This window comes from Phyllostomus discolor, chromosome 6 (assembly GCF_004126475.2).
Source record: "Phyllostomus discolor isolate MPI-MPIP mPhyDis1 chromosome 6, mPhyDis1.pri.v3, whole genome shotgun sequence".
Lineage (NCBI taxonomy): Eukaryota > Metazoa > Chordata > Mammalia > Chiroptera > Phyllostomidae > Phyllostomus > Phyllostomus discolor.
Genome location: NC_040908.2, coordinates 79188411 through 79211738, shown reverse-complemented (window position 1 = coordinate 79211738; position 23328 = coordinate 79188411). Strand labels below are relative to the sequence as shown.

At 38.9% G+C, this 23328-nt stretch overlaps 1 protein-coding gene across 2 annotated transcripts in view; it reads left to right on the top strand.

Moving 5' to 3' along the window:
• Positions 1 to 23328, top strand: part of KMT2A (lysine methyltransferase 2A) — a 97697-nt gene that overhangs the window by 27091 nt on the left and 47278 nt on the right. For both annotated transcript variants that reach the window (XM_036028469.1, XM_036028468.1), the window contains exons 2-9: positions 7449 to 7518; positions 10140 to 12790; positions 14064 to 14241; positions 15311 to 15545; positions 17407 to 17471; positions 17910 to 18287; positions 18851 to 18924; positions 19858 to 19989. In XM_036028469.1, the coding sequence (XP_035884362.1) occupies positions 7449 to 7518; positions 10140 to 12790; positions 14064 to 14241; positions 15311 to 15545; positions 17407 to 17471; positions 17910 to 18287; positions 18851 to 18924; positions 19858 to 19989 (3783 nt within the window). The remainder of the gene's footprint in view (positions 1 to 7448; positions 7519 to 10139; positions 12791 to 14063; positions 14242 to 15310; positions 15546 to 17406; positions 17472 to 17909; positions 18288 to 18850; positions 18925 to 19857; positions 19990 to 23328) is intronic.

Here is a 23328-nt window from a genome sequence, read left to right as displayed (position 1 = left end):
TCACCTCTTGATGAACACTTAGGTATGTTACTTCCATATCTTGGAAATTGTAAATAATGCTTCAATAAACATTTAGATGTATATATCTTTTCAATTTAGTGTTTTGGGTTTCTTTGGATAAATACCTAGAACTGGAATTTGTCTCTTTTTATAGCCTTTGTTTGAAAGTCTATTTAGCCTGGTATAGATACTGCTACCCTATTTTTCTTGTTTGTGTCAATTTTCATGAAATAACTTTTTCTACCCCTTTGTATTCTGTCTTTCCATCTGAAATGAGTCTCTTGCTGACAGCATATGTTAGTCTTGTTACCCATTCAGCCACTGTGTGTCTTTTGATTGGAGCATTTAATACATCTGCATTTAAAGTCATTGTTAATAGGTATGCAGTTACTCCCATTTTACTCATATTTTTTATCTTTTTAAAGAAGACCTTTTAACATTTCTTGTAATACTGGTTTGGTGGTGATGAACTTAACTTTCTCTTGTCTGGGAAGCTCTTTATCTGTTCTTCGATTCTAAATGATGGCTTTGCCGAGTTGAGTAATCTTGGTTGTAGGTTCCTGCTTTTGATCACTTTGAATATTTCTTACCAATCCCTGCAAAATTTCTGTTGAAAATTTCAGTCTTAAGAGCGCTCCCTTGTAGGCAACTAACTGCTTTACTTTTGCTACTTTTAAAATTGTCTCTTTAGCTTTAACCTTTGACATTTTAATTATCATGTGTCTTGGAGTAGTCCTCTTTGTGTCCATCTTGTTTGGGACTCTCTGTGCTTCCTAGACTTGTATGTCTATTTCCTTTACCAGGTTAGAGAAGTTTCCTCATTATTCTTTTAAATAAGTTTTCAATTTCTTTCTCTTCTCCTTCTGGCACCCCCATGATGCAAATGTTGGTACGCTTGAAGTTGTCCCAGAGGCTCCCTATATACTATCCTAATTTGGGTGGGGGGCATTCTTTTTTATTTTATTTTTTCTGTCTTGATTGTGTGTTTTTTTGCTTCCTTATATTCCAAATCCTGCAGGGTTTTTAAAAAAATATTTTGTTTATTTATTTTTAGAGAGAGGGGAAGGGAAGGAGAAAGGGAGAGAAACATCAGTGTGTGGTTGCCTCTCTCCTGTGCCCCATCCTGGGGACCATGCCAGCAACCCAGGCCCGTGCCCTGACTGGGAATTGAACTGACAATCCTTTGGTTTGCAGGCCTGTGCTCAGTCCACTGAACTACACCGCCTAGGGCCCTGCAGAGCTTTTTTGTTTTGTTTTGTTTTTTAATCCTCACCCAAGGACATGCTTATTGATTTTAGAGAGAGGAAGGGAGGGAGAAGGAGAGAGAGAGAAACATCAATGTGAGAAAAAAACACCAATCAGTTGCCTTTTCTATGAGCTCCCATTGGGGTTTGAACCCACAACCTAGGTATGTGCCGTGATCGGGATTGAACCTATAACCTCTGTGGTATGGGACCATGCTCCAACTTACTGAACCACTGGTCAGGACCCAAATCATTGTTTTGATTCTCAGCTTTATCTATTCTGCTGATGATTTCCTGTAAATTATTCTTCATTTTAGTAAGTGTATCCTTCATTTCTTACTGGTTCTTTTCTGTGGTTCCCATGGCCTTTTTTATGCTGTTGAAGTTCTACCTTCACCTTCTCTTCCCCAAAGTTCACTGAACATCCTTAGGACCAGTATTAGGCAGGACTGCTATATCTCCTGGTCTTGGTAGAGTGGCCTAATATATAAGGTGATCTGTAGGTCCTACCTACAGAACAGTAGGTATTCCAGTGGTACAACCTCATATGTCATCTGAGCTGGGCATTCCAGGTACTCCCTTCATGTGGAATGTATTCACTCACCTGTTGTAGTTGAGCCTTGACTGCTATTGGCACATCAGTGGGAGGGACTGACCACAAGAGTGATCCACTGCAAGGACTGGCTACCGCCACCGTGGAGGATCAGCTGTGTAGGGTTCGATCTCATGTTGCAGAACTCACTTTAGTGGGGTCCAGGTATCTGTGGAGTCCACTCTTTGAGTATGTCACTTGTGAAGGTGGTTGGGTGGTCCTTCTGCATGGTCTGAAGCTGTCTACCAGGTCCGCTGGCTCTGGGGCCTCCTTGGAGGTACAGGCCAAGTTCAGGGGCTGCCTGTGCCCTGCCTGGTGTCACCCAGCATGAGCTACAGAGCGATCTTCAGATAGTAGCTACTTGTGCTGGTTGGAGGTGCCAGGGAAAGGCCAAGCTGAGAAACGAGACTGGCTGCCACTAGTGCTGGGCCTGGAACTGCTTAGCAAGAGATCCAGGACAGGGTATGCAGAGAGGTTAGATGCTGCTTGCTTGAGAGATTTTTTTTTGAAAAGTCAGCAAGCAGCGTAAGCCAAGATAGGCTATTTGTGTGGAAAAGCCGATGAACAGGGCTTGAGTAACACAGTAATTTGGGTGGGACTGGGTCCCAGGGAATCACCAGTGCAGGGTATACTGTGTTAGCCATGTTGATGGAGTCTCAAATATGGCCCTGCCTGCTGGAACTGTGGGGAGCAGGTAGGGAGCTCAGCAAAGGTATGATTGCCTCTGCCAGCACCTTTGTCTGGGAGAAAGCTGCCCCTCCAGCCTTTCCCCTAATGTTAGTCTATTAAGTTCCTCCTTGTATATCCATGGTGCCTTTCCAGCTGCTGTCCTAGCACTGGGGCTCAGAGGGAGTGAGTCTGAGTAAATCCATGCGTGGGTCCTGGGACTCAGAAGCCCTCTGTCTCGCTATGCTGGTTTTTTGCAACCAGAGCTTACCAGGACATCTTTACTCAGCACTGGAACCCTGGGTTGGGGGAGCCTGGTGTGGAGTTGGAACCCTTTACTCCTCAGGGGGGACCTCCACAGCTGAAATATTCTTTCCAATTTTTAACTGCCACTCATGGGTGTGGGACCAGCTCTTTACATATCTCTGTACCTCCTACCAGTCTCTATGTGGTGGCTTCTATTTATCCTTAGTTACAGGACTTCCCTTCAACTAGATTTCAGGTGATTCTGAATGATGATTGTTCTGTTGTTGTGACTTTGATGTGGTCATGGCAGGTTCTGAGTATCATGTTTACTTATGTTGCTGTCTTGCCTGGGTGCTCCTTCATTATATTCTTAATCATTGGAAGCTAAATATGATTTAATAGTATTTTACAGTGTTCAAGCTGACAAGGAGGTATGAAAGTGTGAAAATACTGGAGATATAGTCTCCAAGATATCATTGTGTGGAAGGAATAGGTGTGATGATGGCTTTCACCTATGCTCTGTCTTGGAATGCTGTGTTAATCAGAAAGAAAGCCGTATTGGGAGAAGTGTGTGTGAAGACCAGCTGTTTGGGCCTAGTGCCCAGGAAGTCTGAGTTATGTATATGTAGCATGATTTCTTCTGTATGCTGTCTCTTCAGGGTGTCCAGGGTTATGACGTTTGCCACAGTACCAAACATGGATTTAATTGAGGTTCCTTTTGTTCTCTTTCTTGTATATATTTGGCATTAGTCTTTGATTTCTAGGCAAGTCTAAATCCTTCAGAAGCCAGAACTGTTACCTTGTTTACTAAATTTTCCAGGGACCCTCGTGTTTTAAGTGGGTGATGGGGGCAGGATTAGAGTCAGGAAAGACTTCAGTCTCCATCCTCTTGTAGCAGTACCTTCCCATTGTTTTTTGGAGCTGTCTTTCTTGAAATTTTTAGGGCTCTTATATGTGGAATTGGAGGTTCAGAGTTAGAAGACTAGAGAAAGTTCTTTAGCATAGCAGCGATGGCTTTTGTTTTTGACTAAATCATCTGGATTATGTAAACAGTGGGTACTTTTTTAAAAAAAAGATTTTATTTATTTATTTTAAATAGAGGGGAAGGGAGGGAGAAAAAGAGGGAGAGAAACATCAGTGTGGGAGACAAATATCAATGGGCTGCCTCTTGCACACACCCCAACCGGGGATTGGGCCACAATGTTCAACCAGCTGAGCCATGCCGGTCAGGGCAGTACTCTTTTTCTAAAGCATGCTTTAAGAGGTCAACTGAAGTAAAAAGTAGGTTCTTTCGTGGAAATAATAGTCTTTTTTGAGTACTCATTCTTTTCTTATATCAACTACAAGACCATAAAGAAAGAGTTACTTCTTCCACCATTTTGAAAAGTACCGTATTTGCAAACTTCAAACATTGGCAGAGTTAGTTAAGTTACTACTTGACAGCTCAGTAGTACTGTGTTTTGGAGCACACTGCAATTAAGATCATAGAGTTACATTTTGTGAAAGTTTGAAATATAGAATGGTCATTAAGGTTGCTGATAATAAACATAGCAATGTGGATCTCTTATTTCTTTCACAGATTAATAATCTTTCATTACCTCAACTGTTTGTTACTTTTTCTGTTATTGTATATATAGTTATAGAACTATCTTTCATTACAGCACTTGAAGTATAAAATTCATACATTTAGCAATGTAGTCCTCTAGTAAGTGTTGGGAAATACTCAGATGTCTTTGAAATGCATACATTAGGTTGTTCAATGAGGACATAATAATTAATTAAATCAGAAATGTTAAGGATTTGGAAATGGTCATCATGTTGCTTTAATAGTAGTTGAAAGAATAGCAGATTTTGTATTGAAGATGGCTTGATTCCTTTATTTATTTATAGTTTTAAATTGTAACTATTATGATAGGAAGTTCATTGTAACTAACTGATCTTAAGCAAATCATTTGGCCCCTTAGAGCTTCAGTTTCTGAAACCACATCGTTAATGGATGTTGTCTTACAGTTTTCTGAGTGATTTTACATAATTTATGTATTTTATTTACTCATTACAGTAGCCCAATAAAGAAATTAATATATAAAACTAGTCATTGACTTGACTAATATCAAACAGCCTGCATATGCTAGAACTGAGGCCTCCAACAAGTCTCCTAATCTCAGTGGCGTCACATGCCTACAAATGGGAGGATTGAACTGCCCCCTCTAAAATTCTAAGATGCTGTCATATTTTTCAAAAAGATGTTTTATTTATATTTATTATTTTTAGAGAGAGGGAAAGGGAGGGAGAAAGAGAAGGGGAGGAGAAACATGGGTCAGTTGCCTCTTCAAGGGACCCCTACCCAGGACCAAACTTGAAACCCAAGGTATGTGCCTAGACCGGGAATCAAACCAATGACCTTTTGATTTGTGGAAAGATACCCAACCAACTGAGCCACACCCATGACTTTTTTTTTAAACAGTATCTAAGGCATTTACCATGGACTGTTTGCTTTTTCTCAAAGTAAATTTTGGATTGCTATTTTAAATGCCCCTTTTCCTGCCCAAAAGTACAATTTAAAAATTAACAATATGAGGCTTCCTTTATTGTGATAAGATTTTTGGATTGTCTTGTTAGTTTGGTCTTGTTTTGCTTTTTTGTTTGTTTGTTTTGGTAATGTTTTAGTTTACAAGCACAAACCCTGAAAAATCTTTCGAGAAATTTATTTGGGATTAAGACCTACATGTCTCAGGTTATCCTAACTCGTTTTAAGATGAAGAGAGAGATTTTTTTTTTATATTCACAAATGATGTTCACAATAGAATTTATTTTAAATTTTATTTCATGATTAAAGAAGAGACTAAAAAGTAATATGTATTCCTTAAATTTAGGTTTAATTCTTTTTTTTAATCTTTTTATTTATTTTTAGAGAGAGAGGAAGGGAGGGGGAAAGACAGGGAGAGAAACATCAATGTGTGGTTGCCTCTCACACAGCCCCCACTGGGGACCTGACCGGCAACCCAGGCATGTGCCCTGACTGGGAATTGAACTGGCAACCCTTTGGTTTACAGCCCATGCTTAATCCACTGAGCTACACCAGCCAAGGCAGGTTTAATTCTCATAATTATAATACTTTACAAGAAATCTCTTCGAAAAGGATAACTGCAGATTTTTTAAATAGTTAAATGTTGCCCTGGCTGGCATAGTTGCCTCAGTGGATTGAGCGCGGACTGCGAACCAGGGATCGTCGCAGGTTCGATTCCCAGTCAGGGCACATGCCTGGGTTGCAGGTCATGGCCCCTGGCAACCGCACATTGATGTTTCCTTCTCTCTCTCTCTCTCTCTCTCTCTCCCTCTCTCTCTTTCTCCCTTCCCTCTCTAAAAATAAATAAATAAAATCTTTAAAAAAAGTAGTTAAATGTTTCAATAATTTTAACAATCTTAAGAGCAAGAACCTTTTTAGATTCTAGTGAGTAGTGTCTCTCAGTTGCATTATATCCAAAGTCTTGGCCTCAAGCATTTTGCCTCTCAGAAGCATTTAAATTGAAGAGCTGAACCTGCTAATTTGTCTAAAAGGTTGCATGTGTCTTTTAATATATTACTGGTTAATGAGTGGTAAACAGATTAGCACCTGAATTGAGCTTTAAACTAACTGGAGAAACAATTCCTCAGAAAATCCACAGATATGACCCACATACACGTGGTCTTTGCTCCTGAGAGGAAATTTGGGAGCTTTAATTGTTGAAACTTAGTTTGTATCAGTATACATTGGAGGTTCAAGAAAATCTGTCTTTTGTTCCTTATTTTTTCCTTGTTTGGTATGGATTTTGTTACTGGAATCTGAAGTTCTCTCTGTCTCTCATCTCTCTCTGGAAGGAACTTCTAGTCTCTGAATCAGTGAATTTCTATTAATCAGTTTGTTTAAATAGACCATCTTTTGTGAGAACATGTTCAAAATAGGTTTAATCCTTGGTTGTTTTTTTTTTTTATAAAGGGCAGGCCAAAAGGGAGAAGTAGGAAGTTTTCACCTTTTCTAACTGAAAATAAGATGATTCCCTATGTTATTTTTGCATGAATTTCACCCTATATGTCATCAATTCATGATCGCTTTCTCAGATGCTGCTGCCCACCATTAAGTCTCTTATCACAGGGCATTTTAAAATGATGCCATAAAATGCCATGCTGAGAATCTTTGAATCTCAAATGTATAGAAATCACATCTAAATGTCAATTCCTGAGTTAAAGAATTGACGATTATGGAAACTTCAGTCTGTATTAATATTTAGTAAATCAGAGATTATGATATTGTTTATGTTACTCCTTATGTGTTTGTAGACTTAACTACTTGTTGAAAAGATTTGTTTTATTGGGGCTGTATATTTCTGCCATTGTACTGATTTGAATACTTGAATTAAAGTTCTTTAATTGTTTTGGGCTGCATCTATAGTGTGAACTTTTGTACTGTCCCCAGGGTTTTATGCATCAAAGATGACATTTCAGTGCATTGTTCAATTACACACAGCTCCTGTTTATAATAAAGCTGTATGCCTAGGTCCATTTATTTCAATACCAGTTATTTTAGATACCCATATGAATGATGATTAATATAGAGAGGATATTTTTTCAAATTCATTTTTGTCCCCTCTGGGCATTTCTTTAGGATTTGTTTGCATTTATGTTTTGGTTTCTGATTTTAAAATAATTTTCCTTTGTTGTAGGATGAGCAGTTCTTAGGTTTTGGCTCAGATGAAGAAGTCAGAGTACGAAGTCCTGCAAGGTCTCCTTCAGGTATGGCCAGTTAAGTGCATGGTGCCTTTAAGTTGTATTTGTTAAGAGACTGCGACTTCCCCTTGTCGTCTTTGGATGTAAAGGATGGTCTTAAATAGTAGCGTTTTGTTTTTTGTTTGTTTTTTTGCACATCATTCCTTTTCCCTCACACTAAGTAAGAAATGGCTTGTGACATACATCTATTCATGGGACTGACTCTTGTCAGGCTTCTCTGTGGGAACCACCTGTGACATGATAGGTAGGCTTCCCATGGGATGGTTGAAAAATCTGGTAGGCAAATAGAAGGTACCTACTAAAAGCAACCTCCGATTTACATATTTTGAAATATATGGCAGTATGTATGACTTTGGTAGTAATTTGACCAGGTTAAATTTGGTCTGTTACTGTGAAAGAACTAAAAACAAAATATTAGCACTGTGAACTATTTTACCCAATTCTTGAAAGGCTGTATTAAAATAAAACAAAAATGATATGGGGCATTTCCACTTATAAACAATAGTTTTGGCATTGTTCTCACTAAGAAAATCTAGAATGTCTTGAAATTCTAGACTTACAGCTAGTTTTCTGACAGTCCTTAGTGGAGATAACATGTAAGGGGTTGCAGCATTCTCTTCTATTTTGTTCTGTATAGGAGACATCTGTAGATCTTTTGATGAAGAAAACATTCCCTATTTGTGCTGCTCTTCTGAATTTTTGGATGATTTTTTAAAAATTTCACGTGGATAGACAATCTAGTTTTAAAATGTTGTTAGCTGTGTTTTTGCTTTTTGACATTGATAGTTTGTGATGTTTGTTAGCATTTGGGTTTTATTTGAGTTGTCATGTTATGTAGTATTCTCATTCAAACACATAATGACAATTTTCTTTCCCAAATGGTGATGGTATTGTCATTTAGTTTGGAGAAGTTTGTTGGTAGGATCCTAGTATTTTTGCCATTTAGACCGTAGCAATGTTCTCTTGAACATGTAGTTAAATCCTAAAATTTCATATCAGAAAGTGATTTTAGAGATCATCTGGTCCAACCCTTATTTATACATGACAACATGAGGCCCAGAAAATACATGATGAGCAATTACTTATAATTGACTTGTGAGTTCATTGAATGTGTCGTGGATTATGGAGGTTCACAGCAGAACTGGACTCTTCTCTGTTCTGCTTTTTCTATTTGTCCACTAAAAGCTTTTAAAAGTTGGATAGGTCTTCAGAATTAACAAAGCCCTGTTAATTCTGGTTCAACCCCAGGTTCAAGTATATCATGATGATAAGGAATCTTGTGATGTACCTGGGTAGGAGTTTATTTTGATAATTTACAACCCTTTCTTGATGGTTTCCTCTTAAGTTTTTTTGTTGGCTATCAGTCTCTCTTGAATGTTGTCTTGGATTTTAAAAAATCATATGGATATGTTTCATTACTTAAAAAATGAAACATAGTTTCTCTGGTGTCTCAGTCTGTTACTTTTGTTGTAATTAGTATGTATTGAGAATGGATTTGTGAATCCTTAATCTATTAAGAGAAGTCTCAAGTTAGTTAATTGGTGAAGAAAGCAATTATATTTAGAGAGGTAAACAACAAGCCTGTTGTTGATTTCTGCTCTGTTAGAAAGTTCCATAGTCTAAAATGTTCATAAAGGTGTGCATCTCTTTTGGTTCCTGTTAGGGGAGGTTTTAAGTCTCAGAAGAATGTTGAGTTAAATAAAACATTAAAAAGTCATGAGGGAAGAGAAGATATGATAGACTAGGCAACTCTTAATACATTTAGAACATACAAATGTATACAAAAAGTTTTAGGAAAATTTTGTTATGATAAGTAGCACATTGAGCTGATTTATAAATTGTCAAATTCTTTTATTTGGAAGGAATATGATTTAATAAATTGTTGATTTGCTCTTACATCAATTAAAGTTAAATCTTTTTTTGTAACTTGAGACTAACTAGTTCAAGAACCTATAGGTACGAGGACAGATTAATGGGCATACTATCATGCCATATCACTGATTAGATTACATGCTGCTGAGTTAGTTCAGTGATGATTTTCTGATGTCTCATGAATGAATACTTTCCTTTCATAAAACTTTTTTAGTTTACTATGGCAAAACAGATTGAAAATATAGGAGGCTGAGCTGCTCAGGAGCCTTTCTCTATAGAAGTTGGTTGTTTAATTGAAGAGCACTTTGTTCAAATTTATTAAAGCAAAAATTTTGAATTGAAAAGATGAGATGAGTTACTATAAACATGTTCTCAGTGTCATTCTTGGTGGCTAGAATATGGAAAAGGTAGTACAGATGTTTTTTAAACATTTTTTAATCAGAAAAAATCTTGCTTACCTAAAGTTGTAGGGAAATCACTTTTGTATAATATAAATTGCTCAGTTGAAAAACTTTTATGGTAGGTTTTCTATCAAAAAAGTAGTTAAATGTTCTTTTAGGTGGAATGTTATTTAGTTGATTTCTTTGAGAAGGTTTTTGGGGAAAAGAAACTAAGCACAATTAAGATTTTATTGACTCATTAGACTCAAGTAGAGTTCAGTACCAAGTGGCTTGTGCTAAATTATATTCAGCTTAGTTAAGACCTGAACTGAAAAGCTAAATGTATGCTCTTCATTGTTTAATTTCTGTACACAGTTAAAACTAGTCCTCGAAAACCTCGTGGGAGACCTAGAAGTGGCTCTGACCGAAATTCAGCTATCCTCTCAGATCCATCTGTGTTTTCCCCTCTAAATAAATCAGAGACCAAATCTGGAGATAAGATCAAGAAGAAAGATGCTAAAAGTATAGAAAAAAAGAGAGGAAGACCTCCCACCTTCCCCGGAGTAAAAATCAAAATAACACATGGAAAGGACATTTCAGAGTTACCAAAGGGAAACAAAGAAGATAGCCTGAAAAAAATTAAACGGACACCTTCTGCTACATTTCAGCAAGCCACAAAGATTAAAAAATTAAGAGCAGGCAAACTCTCTCCTCTCAAGTCTAAGTTTAAGACAGGGAAACTTCAAATAGGAAGAAAAGGGGTACAGATTGTACGACGGCGAGGAAGGCCTCCATCGACAGAAAGGATAAAGACACCTTCAGGTCTCCTTACTAACTCTCAACTGGAAAAGCCCCAGAAAGTCCGGAAAGACAAGGAAGGAACACCTCCACACACAAAAGAAGATAAGACGATAATCAGACAAAGCCCTAGAAGGATTAAGCCAGTTAGGATTATTCCTTCCTCTAAAAGGACAGATGCAACCATTGCTAAGCAGCTCTTGCAGAAGGCAAAAAAGGGGGCTCAAAAGAAAATTGAAAAAGAAGCAGCCCAGCTGCAGGGAAGAAAGGTGAAGACACAGGTCAAAAATATTCGACAGTTCATTATGCCTGTCGTCAGTGCCATTTCCTCACGGATCATTAAAACCCCTCGGCGGTTTATAGAGGATGAAGATTATGACCCTCCAATTAAAATTGCCCGACTAGAGTCTACACCGAATAGTAGATTCAGTGCCACATCCTGTGGATCATCCGAAAAATCAAGTGCAGCTTCTCAGCACTCCTCTCAAATGTCTTCAGACTCCTCCCGATCTAGCAGCCCCAGTGTTGATACCTCCACAGATTCTCAGGCCTCAGAGGAGATTCAGGTACTTCCTGAAGAACAGAGCGATACCCCTGAATCTCATACTCCACTACCTATTTCCCAGTCCCCAGAAAATGATAGTAATGACAGGAGAAGCAGAAGGTATTCTGTGTCAGAGAGGAGTTTCGGATCTAGAACGACAAAAAAATTATCAGCTCTACAAAGTGCCCCCCAGCAGCAGACCTCCTCCTCACCACCTCCACCTCTTCTTACTCCACCCCCACCATTGCAGCCAGCCTCCAGCATCTCTGACCACACACCTTGGCTTATGCCTCCAACGATCCCTTTAGCATCACCATTTTTGCCTGCTTCTGCTGCTCCCATGCAAGGAAAGCGAAAATCTATTTTGCGAGAACCGACATTTAGGTGGACTTCTTTAAAGCATTCTAGGTCAGAGCCACAATACTTTTCCTCAGCGAAGTATGCCAAAGAAGGTCTTATTCGAAAACCAATATTTGATAACTTCCGACCTCCTCCACTAACTCCTGAGGATGTTGGCTTTGCATCTAGTTTCTCTACATCTGGTACTGCTGCATCAGCCCGATTGTTTTCACCACTCCATTCTGGAACAAGGTTTGATGTGCACAAAAGGAGCCCTCTTCTGAGAGCACCAAGATTTACTCCAAGTGAGGCTCACTCTAGAATATTTGAGTCTGTAACTTTACCTAGTAATAGAACTTCCGCTGGAACACCTTCTTCAGTTTCTAACAGGAAAAGGAAAAGAAAAGTGTTCAGCCCTATTCGATCTGAACCAAGATCTCCTTCTCACTCCATGAGGACAAGAAGTGGAAGGCTTAGTACTTCTGAGCTGTCACCTCTCACCACACCGTCTTCTGTTTCTTCCTCATTAAGCATTTCTGTTAGTCCTCTTGCCACTAGTGCCTTAAACCCAAGTTTTACTTTTCCTTCTCATTCCCTGACTCAATCTGGGGAATCTGCAGAGAAAAACCAGAGACCAAGAAAGCAGAGTAGTGCTCCAGCAGAGCCATTTTCATCTAGTAGTCCTACCCCTCTCTTCCCTTGGTTTTCCCCAGGCTCTCAGACTGAAAGAGGGAGAAATAAAGACAAGACCCCTGAGGAGTTGTCCAAAGATCGAGATGCTGACAAGAACATGGAGAAGGACAAGAGTAGAGAGAGAGACCGAGAGAGAGAAAAAGAGAATAAGAGGGAGTCAAGGAAAGAGAAAAGGAAAAAGGGATCAGAAATTCAGAGTAGTTCTGCTTTGTATCCTGGGGGTAGGGTTTCCAAAGAGAAGGTTGTTGGTGAAGATGTTGCCACTTCATCTTCTGCCAAAAAAGCAACAGGACGGAAGAAGTCTTCATCACTTGATTCTGGGACTGATACTGTTTCTGTGACTCTTGGGGATACAACAGCTGTCAAAACCAAAATACTTATAAAGAAAGGGAGAGGAAATCTGGAAAAAAACAACTTGGACCTCAGCCCAACTGCCCCATCTCTGGAGAAGGAGAAAACTCTCTGCCTTTCCACTCCTTCATCTAGCACTGTTAAACATTCCACTTCCTCCATAGGCTCCATGTTGGCTCAGGCAGACAAGCTTCCAATGACTGACAAGAGGGTTGCCAGCCTCCTAAAAAAGGCCAAAGCCCAGCTCTGCAAGATTGAGAAGAGTAAGAGTCTTAAACAAACTGACCAACCCAAAGCACAGGTACTCTTTTCCATGTTGCCTGTTAAAATCAACAGACTATCAAGCCCCTTCTGTGAGCAAGTTTTAGGCTAAGTGTTTCAGTTACATCCTGTTACGGGAATCAGGAAAAGGTTAGAGGAAATGGTAGCATTTTGCAATGGTCCTTTAAGGACTGGTAGGATTTTGATAGGTATAAAATGATAGGGTAGAACATTCTATGTGGAGGGAACAGTGTGGGTAGAGAAGCATTTCAGGTACAGTGACTAGCTGGACTGGTACTCACAGGAAAGTAATGGACTGAGACTGAAAGGTAGGTTGGGGCCATGTGACAGAGAATGCTGAGTTGTTTGTACTTAATGGGTTTGGTGTATTGCAATCTGTGACTTAATTTTGAAGGTGCATTTCAGTAGTCAAATTGTTTTGCTGTTGTTTACTTTAGAAAATAGGGGTGGGTGCAGATTCTCATCCTCTGGGTAATAAGTGATCAGAGCAATAAATAATAGGTGTTTACAGAATACATATGAGAAGCATTTGGCCTTAAGTTGTGGGACAGAAAAGTTGTAGAATTGAGTTAGTTAAGAGGAAGACAAACAGATTTTTACAAAGAACAGCAATTTTTTTTTCCTTTTTACGCAGTGAGCTAGGCACTGGTCTTTTCTGAGAAAGCCTGCTAATCCTTGGGTTCTTTTTAAAAAATCGTCATGTAGATGCATATTTGTGCAAACATATCAAGTTAGGTTACAGTGACCACAAACTTGGGTTTGTTAATGTTATTCAACCTAGGGCTATATTTTAGTAATTGTGCCAGTTGAGAATTCAAGCAGGGACTTATCTCTGGCATTATTTTGGATGTTTTTTTGGTTAGCCTCCTAGCGTTAACAGCGGTGGCTCTTTAAAATGTGAGACATTCCTGTTTGGAGCCATGGCCTTTTTATACTTCTATATATAGGTTATTTCCTCTTCTCTGTTGATCATGAAAATAATAAGAAATAATCTATGGTTATACTGAACTCTTTGATAATATAGACTGGCAACTTAAATTTTGAGGGAAATTTTTAAGTAGTATAATTGGGAATAAAAATTTAGTTGATTCCTGGTTTTTTTCCTGCCAATTTTAGGATATAGAAGTAGTTGATTCCTGCATATTGATATGGCTTATCAACTAGAAATAACTAGAAATAATTAGACTGATTCTAGATTTAAATAAGTTAATCTAAAATACGTTGGTTTCATTTAATTATATTTTCAACATGTATGGTTGTTATTGTTTGTTTTTGGTTTGCCTCATATTTAGGGTCAAGAAAGTGATTCATCAGAGACCTCCGTGCGAGGACCCAGGATTAAACATGTCTGCAGAAGAGCTGCTGTTGCCCTTGGCCGAAAACGAGCTGTGTTTCCTGATGACATGCCTACCCTGAGTGCCTTACCATGGGAAGAACGAGAGAAGATTTTGTCTTCCATGGGGAATGATGGTAGGTTAGGATGTCAACCTTGAAGTTGTAGCACACATTTGATTTGTTTGCTGATCATTCTTAGGATGTAGGCTCTTCGGAGCATTATTCATTAGCCCAGGTCCTCTAAACAACAGAGGGAAAGGGAGGATTAAATGCACAAGGATTTCATTAGAGGAAATGGCTATGAGGGAAAATGGGGAGGGAGCCAGGGAAGGCTGGGAGAATTTCAGACTGTTCTTCAAATCTGGCTAATGAAGGAGGGAGGGAATATTGGACAGAATCTTCCTAGATTGCCATGCAGTATAAAAAAGTTTGACAAGACTGTCCTTGAGCAAAAGTTGACTGCCAGAAGACTCTTGTGCCCTGCCATGTTCAGTTACTGCATAGGAGCAGCTCCCATGGCAAGTGTGGGCTCTGTACCACTGGGTCTCTGCGTTCAGCAGCTGGGGCCTTTGGTCACCTATGCTGCCTATGGTTGGAGGTTAGTGAGGCACATTCTTATGGTTGCTGTACAGTTCTTAAATGATAGGTGACTGCTCGTATAAAATTTAGAGGTTTAATGAATCTTCAGAAGCATTCAATACATATTCTTTTCTTTTTTTTAAGATTTTTAAAAATTTAGTTTTAGAGAGAAGGGAAGGGAGAAAGAAAGGGAGAGAAAACATCAATGTGCAGGAGACACACTAATCAGTTGCCTCTTGCAACTGGCCTACAACCTGGACATGTACCCAGACTGGGAATTGAACTGACCTTTCAGTTTGCAGGTTGGCACTCAATCTATTGAACCATACCAGCCAAGGTTCAATTTATATTCTTGAACTTTAGGTTAGACTGTGTTTTGTTTTCAGTGTTTGGATTTCTGCTTTCATTATGTTGCAAGTTATAGGCATTTAACAATATTTAAATAATTACTTAAACAGCTCCAAGTTCTACATTTGGATATTTTTATTGTATTCATTTTTGGAGTCGCAATTAAAACAACCTTAGAATGTATATAATAACATAAATTGATATTGAGGGTTTCTGCCTCTACTCCCAAGAAGGAATTCGATACTCCCTCAGAACTAATGACACCTTTCTTTAACAGACAAGTCATCAATTGCTGGCTCTGAAGATGCTGAACCTCTTGCTCCACCCATCAAACCAATTAAACCTGTTACCAGAAACAAGGCGCCTCAGGAACCTCCAGTAAAGAAAGGACGGCGATCAAGGCGGTGTGGGCAGTGTCCTGGCTGCCAGGTGCCTGAGGACTGTGGTGTTTGTACTAATTGCTTAGACAAGCCCAAGTTTGGTGGACGCAACATAAAGAAACAGTGCTGCAAGTGAGTGGTGTCTTATTCTGAGGCCTTGACTTCTCTACCTTGAAGGTTGTTTTGTCGCAAAGATGAATCAGAAAACTAAATGTGGTTGTATTGAATTTTTGAGTTGCAAGATTAGTTGCATAGTTGGATTGTGCAGTGTGGCTAGGTTTGGGATGTACTTAAATAAGAAATACTCTGAAATAATGCTGTCTGATAGAACATTCTGCAGTGGTGGAAATGTTAAATTTTATCTGCTCAGTTCAGTATGGTAGCCATTAGCCAAATGTGGCTATTTAACACTTGAAGTGTGGTTAGTGACTGAGGAACTACATTTTTTATTTCACTTAATTTAATTTTTTAAAAAGATTTTATTTATTTTAGACAGAGGTGAAGGGAAAAAGAGAAAAACATTAGTGTGTGGATGCCTCTCATGCGCCCCCTACTGGGGACCTGACCTGGCCTGCAACCCAGGCATGTGCCCTGACTGGGGATTGAACTGGCGACCTTTTGGTTCACGGACTGGTGTACAATCCACTGAGCCACTTCAGCAAGGGCTGTTTCACTTAATTTTAATTTCAATTTAAATGGCTGCATGTGTCTAGTGGCTACAATATCAGCTTACATCTGGGAGGTTTCTGCTTGAAAACTGACACATTTAGTTATAGTATTTATTAGTTCAACTGAAACTACCTTTATCTTTATGGCTTTCAGGAAATATTGGTAATATCTTGTATATGTCTCTTTGCTCTCAGAATATTTTCATGCATATGGAATTTTTGATACGGAAGTTTTGGTTATCTTTTCTCTGTTTCTTTAGTGTATCTGTGGATGCCGTTTCTGCCCTCTGGGATTAACTTGTTTAAAGTTAATCAAAAGAGTTGCACAAACAGAAATTCTGGTGACTGAGCATCTCACAAAGTACCTGGCTTAAGGAATAGATGTTATCAACAGATACTTTCTGAATGAATGAATGAGTAACTTGAAATGATTTGTATGAAACATAGTTGGGAGAGACGTTGCATTGCTTGTTTCCCGGGAGGCAGTTTCTAGGAGACAATAAGTAGTTCTTTGCTTTGGTTCAATCTGGCCTTAAGCAAGAATTTTGTCTCAGTCTCATTCATGTAAAGGAGTGAGAATTCATAGATCATCGCAAAGATATGCACTAGCAGGATAAAATTATACTAAGTTTAGTGGTTGAAATGATTTGGTTCAATTTTATACTTCAAATTAAGTCTGAGTTTCACTAAATTGAGGAGTGGAGTCCTGACATAGACCTGCAGCATTGTGGTGCAGGCAGAGGACTTGCTGGGTAATTTTAGTCCATTTTGTATGGAGATTACTAAATGAATATTAACCTTGCAAGGGAACAGAAGTAATTTGATAGTAAGAAATATCAACCAGTCATTTTGTGTGGTGCAAATCAGTACTAGGTTATAAGAAATTTCAGTCTCATTTTAAAAATAATTTGGTAATTGGTCTTTTTAGATCATAAAAGTAGGTAAAATTGCCGATTGAAGGATTCAAAGGTTCAGATTTAATCTTAAGTAATTGAGCATTCCTTTTTCAACTCTCAAAATGAACCTGAATATTCAATGATTTTTTTAAAGATTTTATTTATTTATTTTTAGAGAGGGAAGGGAGAGAGAAAGAGAGAGAGAGAGAGAAACATTAATGTGTGGTTGCTGGGGGCCGTGCCCTGCAACCCAGGCACGTACCCTGACTGGGAATCGAACCTGTGACACTTTGGTTCGCAGCCCGCACTCAGTCCACTGAGCTACACCAGCCAGGGCTTATTCACTGATTCTTGCAGACAAATTAACACTTGTTCAAATTGCTTCTCTTCTAAAAATTGTTTACTTTATGGTAACTTTTGTTATCCCAGGATGAGAAAATGTCAGAATCTACAGTGGATGCCTTCCAAAGCCTATCTTCAGAAGCAAGCAAAAGGTGATGTAAAAAGTTCTTCCCCAAAATGCTTCTTGATTTAATGCCATTTAGTTTTATACATCTAGTGTAAAAATAATACTAGTTTTTTTTTATTTGTTTGTTTTTAAGTACTACTCTTTCCCAGGGAGTTGATGGTTGTTGAAGCTTGGTTGATGGACACAGGGGTTCATTTTACTATACCCTTTACCTTGGTGTATGTTTGAAAATTTCCATAATAAGATATTTTTAAATTCATACAAAAATTACAGTTTATTCCATTTCCTAGATCAATAAAAGTATACCTATTTTACCTGACCAAGTTGGCATTAACTTTCTTGAGCCTCTTGAGTGTCAGCTTTAGCTGCAGGAAACTGAGAATAAGATTATGTTACATTCCTGTACTTCTGTTTTAAATAAAATTTTTCTTGCTTGTAGATAAATAATCATGTTTTTCCCTAGCTGTGAAAAAGAAAGAGAAAAAGTCTAAGACCAATGAAAAGAAAGAGAGCAAAGAGAGCAGTGTTGTGAAGAACTTGGTGGACTCTAGTCAGAAACCTACCCCATCAGTAAGAGAGGATCCTGCCCCCAAGAAAAGCAATGGTGAACCTTCTCTGCGAAAGCATGTTGAGGAAAAGAATGAAGAAGGGAATGCCTCTGCCTCAGGACCTGAATCCAAACAAGTTATTACTCCAACTTCCAGGAAGTCCAGCAAACAGGTCCCCCAGCCAGCACCAGTCATGCCCCCACAGCCACCTAGCACAGCACCACCAAGAAAGGAAGTTCCCAAGACTGCTCCTAATGAGCCCAAGAAAAAGCAGCCTCCACCACCAGAGTCGGGTGAGTGAGGAAGGCAAGAAGGAGCTGCTGAATGAGAAGTCCTAACAAAAAAGCATTGGTATCTTAAACAACATTTGGAAATCTGAAATGTGTATCTTTACCTTTTCAGTGCAAGAAAATTAGCTCTTTTAACCATTATATAGTAATAAAGAAATAGAAGCAAAAGACAAACCAGTTAAGTTGGTCTTAATTTTTATTTAATGCCTAGAGTTTAAATAGTTTTCTCTTTACTTTTTTAAAAAGATTTTATTTATTTATTTTTAGAGAGAAGGGAAGGGAGAGAGAAAGAGAGGGAGAGAAACATCAGTGCGTGGTTGCCTCTCACATGGCCCCCACTGGGGACCTGGCCTGCAACCCAGGCATGTGCCCTGACTGGGAATTGAACCAGCGACCCTTCGGTTCACAGCCCATGCTCAATCCTCTGAGCTACACCAGCCAGGGCAGTTTTTTCTTTTCTAATACCCTTTTCTTCATAGGCCAATGAGTATTAAAGTAGTAATTGCTATTTAGCATTAACTGTGAGTTTAATAGCATTTGACTGCAATTTATTTTGAATTCTTTAGGTCCAGAGCAAAGCAAGCAGAAAAAAGTGGCTCCTCGCCCAACTATTCCTGTAAAACAAAAACCAAAAGAAAAGGTGAGAGATTTGTTTCTCTGCCATTTTTCGGGGATGTGTTCTATTCTGTAGGGAAATAGCCTCATTCTTGACATTTACATGACTGATAAATGAAACTGCATTTTTCTTTCTATGTAGATGGCAGTGGAATTTAGGCATTAGCTAATTTCTATTTTTGTCTCTCTCCCCTTGTTTTTCCCTTCCTTGTGGCCCTATATGCTTATGCTACATGCCTTTTAGCATAATTGTTTTTTGCTGTCAATATCCTTTAGCAATATTTGTAATAATCCCTTCTTCTGTGCTTTATTTTTATTATGTGGAAAGACAGAGTTATGTTTTTAAGAATCTTCTGGCTCTCTTCACCATGTTTTTGTGTCACCATAATGGTGCACATGTATATCCTGGCTGATGCTCTCAAGAGCATCAACAATGCCAAAAACTAGGCACTAGGTTTTTATTAGGTCATGCTCCAAAGTCATTTTCCAGTGTCTAATGGTGATGATGAAGCATTGGCCAGTTTAAACCGTTGATGATCACAGAGCTGGGAAAACTGTCAGCTTCATAGGCAGGTTAAGCAAGTGTGGAGTGATCAGCCCAAATCTGATATGTGACTGAAAGATCTAGAAAACGGCAGAATAACCTGCCCCTGTCCCATCAGTTTGGTTTCACTGTACTGACAACCTCAGCAGGCATCATGGACCACAAAGAAGCAGGATGAAAACACGCAGGAGTAAAAGTCCTGTGATTCTTTTTCTAGGAATGTTAATACATACATGCAAATAAAATGCCTCAATGGAAAAAAATCTTCTGAAGAGTACTTCACTATTTCTATAGGATACTTAAGGTTGAAAACTTGTTTTCCAGATTAGTAAGATTTCTCATTTGTATTATTTTCTCTTGTAAAAGTAAATGCAAGTAGAGTGTGGTTTTGTTCTTTGTCTTCTATCTCTGTAGGAAAAGCCACCTCCAGTCAATAAGCCCGAGAACACAGGCACTCTGAACATCCTCAGCGCTCTCTCCAATGGCAATGGTTCTAAGCAAAAAATCCCAGCAGATGGAGTCCACAGGATCAGAGTGGACTTTAAGGTAAAAGTGTTTAGTGATCATATAGTAGATTAAGTGTTGTGGACTTTTTTTTAAAATAATTTTTTATTTTTCAATTACAGTTGACATACAATATTAGATTAGTTTCAGGTGTACAACCACCTGATTAGACATGTAACTTACAAACTGATCACCACGATAAACCTATTTATCTGACACTATACGTAGTTATGACTATTATTGACTGTATTCCCTATCCTGTACTTTACAACCTGTGACTATTTTGTAACAGCCAATTTGTGCCATTTAATCCCTTCACCTTTTTCACCCATTCTCTAAACCCCTCTCCCATCTTGCAACCATCCAGATGTTCTCTGTATCTATGAGTCTGTTTCTGTTTATTTTGTTCTTTAGATTCTACATGTAAGTGAAATCATCTGGCATTTGCCTTTCTTTGTCTGACTTATTTCACTCAGCACAGTGCTCTTTAGGTCCATCCATGTTGTTGCAGATGGCAAGATTTCATTCTTTGTTATGACTAATATTTCATTTTGTATATGTACCACATTTTCTTTATCCATTCACTTACTGATGGGCACTTAGATTTCTTTCATTTCATGGCTCTTGTAAATAATGTTAGAATGAACATATAGATATAGATGTCTTTTTGACTTAGTGTTTTGAGTTTTTTTGATAAATACCCAGAAGTTGAATTGCTGGATCCTTTGTCTCTGGTTATAGCCTTTGTTTGAAAGTCTGTTTAGTCTGGTATAAGTACTGCTGCTCTACATTTTTTGTTGGTTTCCTTGTTTGTTTACATTTTCATGAAATACCTTTTTCTATCCCTTACTTTCTGTGTCTTTCAATCTGAAGGAAGTCTCTTGTATATCGTATAGGTAGGGGTTTTGCTATCCATTAAACCACCATATGTCTTTTGATTAGAAGATTTAATCCATCTGCATTTAAAGTAACTGTTGATCGATATATAGTATTGCCATTTTATTATTCATATTTTGATCTTCTTAAAGAAGACCCTTTAACATTTCTAATAATGCTGGCTTGGTGGTAATGAACTCCTTTAGCTTATCTTGTTTGGGAAGCTGTTTATCTGTCCTTCAGTTCTACATGATAGCTCTGCTGAGTACAGAAATCTTAGTTGTAGGTTCTAGCCTGCAAAGTTTCTGTTGAAAAATTAGCTGATAGTATTGTGGGAGCTCCCTTGTAGGCACCTAACTGCTTTTCTCTTGTTGCTTTTTTTCTCATTGTTCAGTTTTTTTATTTTATTTTAATTTTTAAAAATTTTAAAGACTTTTACTTATTTATTTTTAGAGAGAGGGAAAATTAGGGGGAAAAACATTGATTAGTTGCCTCTCACACACCCTCAACTAGGGACCTGGCCTGCAACCCAGGTGTGTGCCCTGACTGGGAATCAGACTGTGACAACCTTTTGGTTTGCAGGCTGGCACTCAATCCACTGAGCCACATCAGCCAGGGCTCAGTTTTTTTTTTTTTATTGAATATCATCTTAGGGAGATACAGCACCCTTAAAAGGCTGTGTACCCATCCTCCATCTTGCTGCTTTTAAGATTCTGTCTTTGTCTTTAACCTTTGGCGTATTGATTATGATGTTTCTTGGTGTGGGCCTGTTTGGGTTCAACTTGTTTGGGACTCTCTGTGCTTCCTGGACTTGTGTGTGTATTTCCTTGACAAAGTCAGGGAATTTTTCTGACATTTTTTCCATATAGGTTTTCTATTTCTTGCTCTTTCTCTTCTCTGTTTGGCAACCCATGATGTGAATGTTGGTATGCTTGATGTTGTCCCAGAGACTCCTTAAACTATCATCATTTTGAGGGTTTTGTTTTTCTCTTTGCTTTCTAAATTAGTGTTTTCTGCTAACTTATCTTCTTTTTTTTCTGCTACTTTATCTTCTAAATTGCTAATTTTACCCTCTGCTTCATCGGCTGTACTGTTGATTCCCTATAATATAGTCTTTATTTTAGTTAGTGAATTCTACATTTCTGACTGGTGCTTTTCATGTTTTCTAATTCCATTTTTTAAAATTTATTATTAATTAATTTATTTAATTTAGAGAGAAACATTGATTTGTTGTTCTACTTAGTCATGCATTTATTGTTTTATTCTTTTTTTTAAAGATTTTATTTATTTATTTTTAGAGAGGGAAGGGAGGGAGATAGAGAGAGAGAAACATCAATGTGCGGTTGCTGGGGGTTATGGTCTGCAACTCAGGCATGTACCCTGGCTGGGAATCAAACCTGCGACACTTTGGTTTGCAGCCCATGCTCAATCCACTGAGCTACGCCAGTCAGGGCTATTGTTTTATTCTTACATGTGCCTTGACTGGGGGTCAAACCTGCAATCTTGGTGTATCAGGTTGAGGCTCTAACCAACTGAGCTACCTGATGAGGGCCTCTAGTTTTAGTTTTATGTTTTTGCTTTATTGAAGTTCTGAGTTTCTCTACTCTTCCCCTAAGTTAATTTAGCATCTTTATAACCAGTGTTTTGAACTCTGCATCTGCTAGATTGCATATCTCTGTTTTGTTCAGTACTTTTTCTGGAGTTTTGTTCTATTCTTTCATCCGAGACATATTTCTTTCTCTTCTCATTTTGGCTGCCTCCCTGTATTTGCTTCTGTATATTAGGTAGAGCTGCTACATCTTCTGGCCTTAGTACAGTGACCTTATGTGGTAGGTGTCTTGTGGGGTCCAATGGTTCAGCCTCCCCAGCCACCTGGAACTGGGTGCTCTAGTTGTGCTCCCTGTGTGGGCTATGTGTGCTCTCCAGGTGTAGTTGAACCTTGATTGCTGTTGGCATATCAGTGGGAGAGATTTACCCCCAGGCTAATTGGTTGGGAGGACAAGACTACAGCAGAGGATCAGGTGTGCCGCAGCCCACCCAATGGGACAGGACTCCCTTTAGTGGAGCCCTGGTGCCTGTCCAGTCCCCTTGAGTGTGTGGCAAGTGAAGGTGGTTGGGTGGTTCTTTGATTCAGTCTGATGCTGTCCACTGGGTGTGCGGACTTTGGGGCCTCCTTGGGACAAGCAGGCCAAGGTCCGCAGCTGCTTAGGGCCACCAGGCATGAGTGATATGCTGATGGCTGCTACTTGCTGGGTTTGGAGATGCCTGGGAAAAAGGCTACGCTGCAGACTGAGTTCAGTTGCTGCTAGTGCCAGCCTTGGAACTAATTAGTAGCAGGTATGGGGCATGCTGGGGCCAGATACAGCTTGTTTGGGGTTTGTGGACCTTTGAGATATTGTAAAAAAGTCTGCAGCATGAGCCAGGCATGCCATTTGTATGGAAATGGCACTGGCAACCGCCTTGCTGGGCATGCAAGGTGGGTGAGGTGGAGTCTCAAGGAATCAG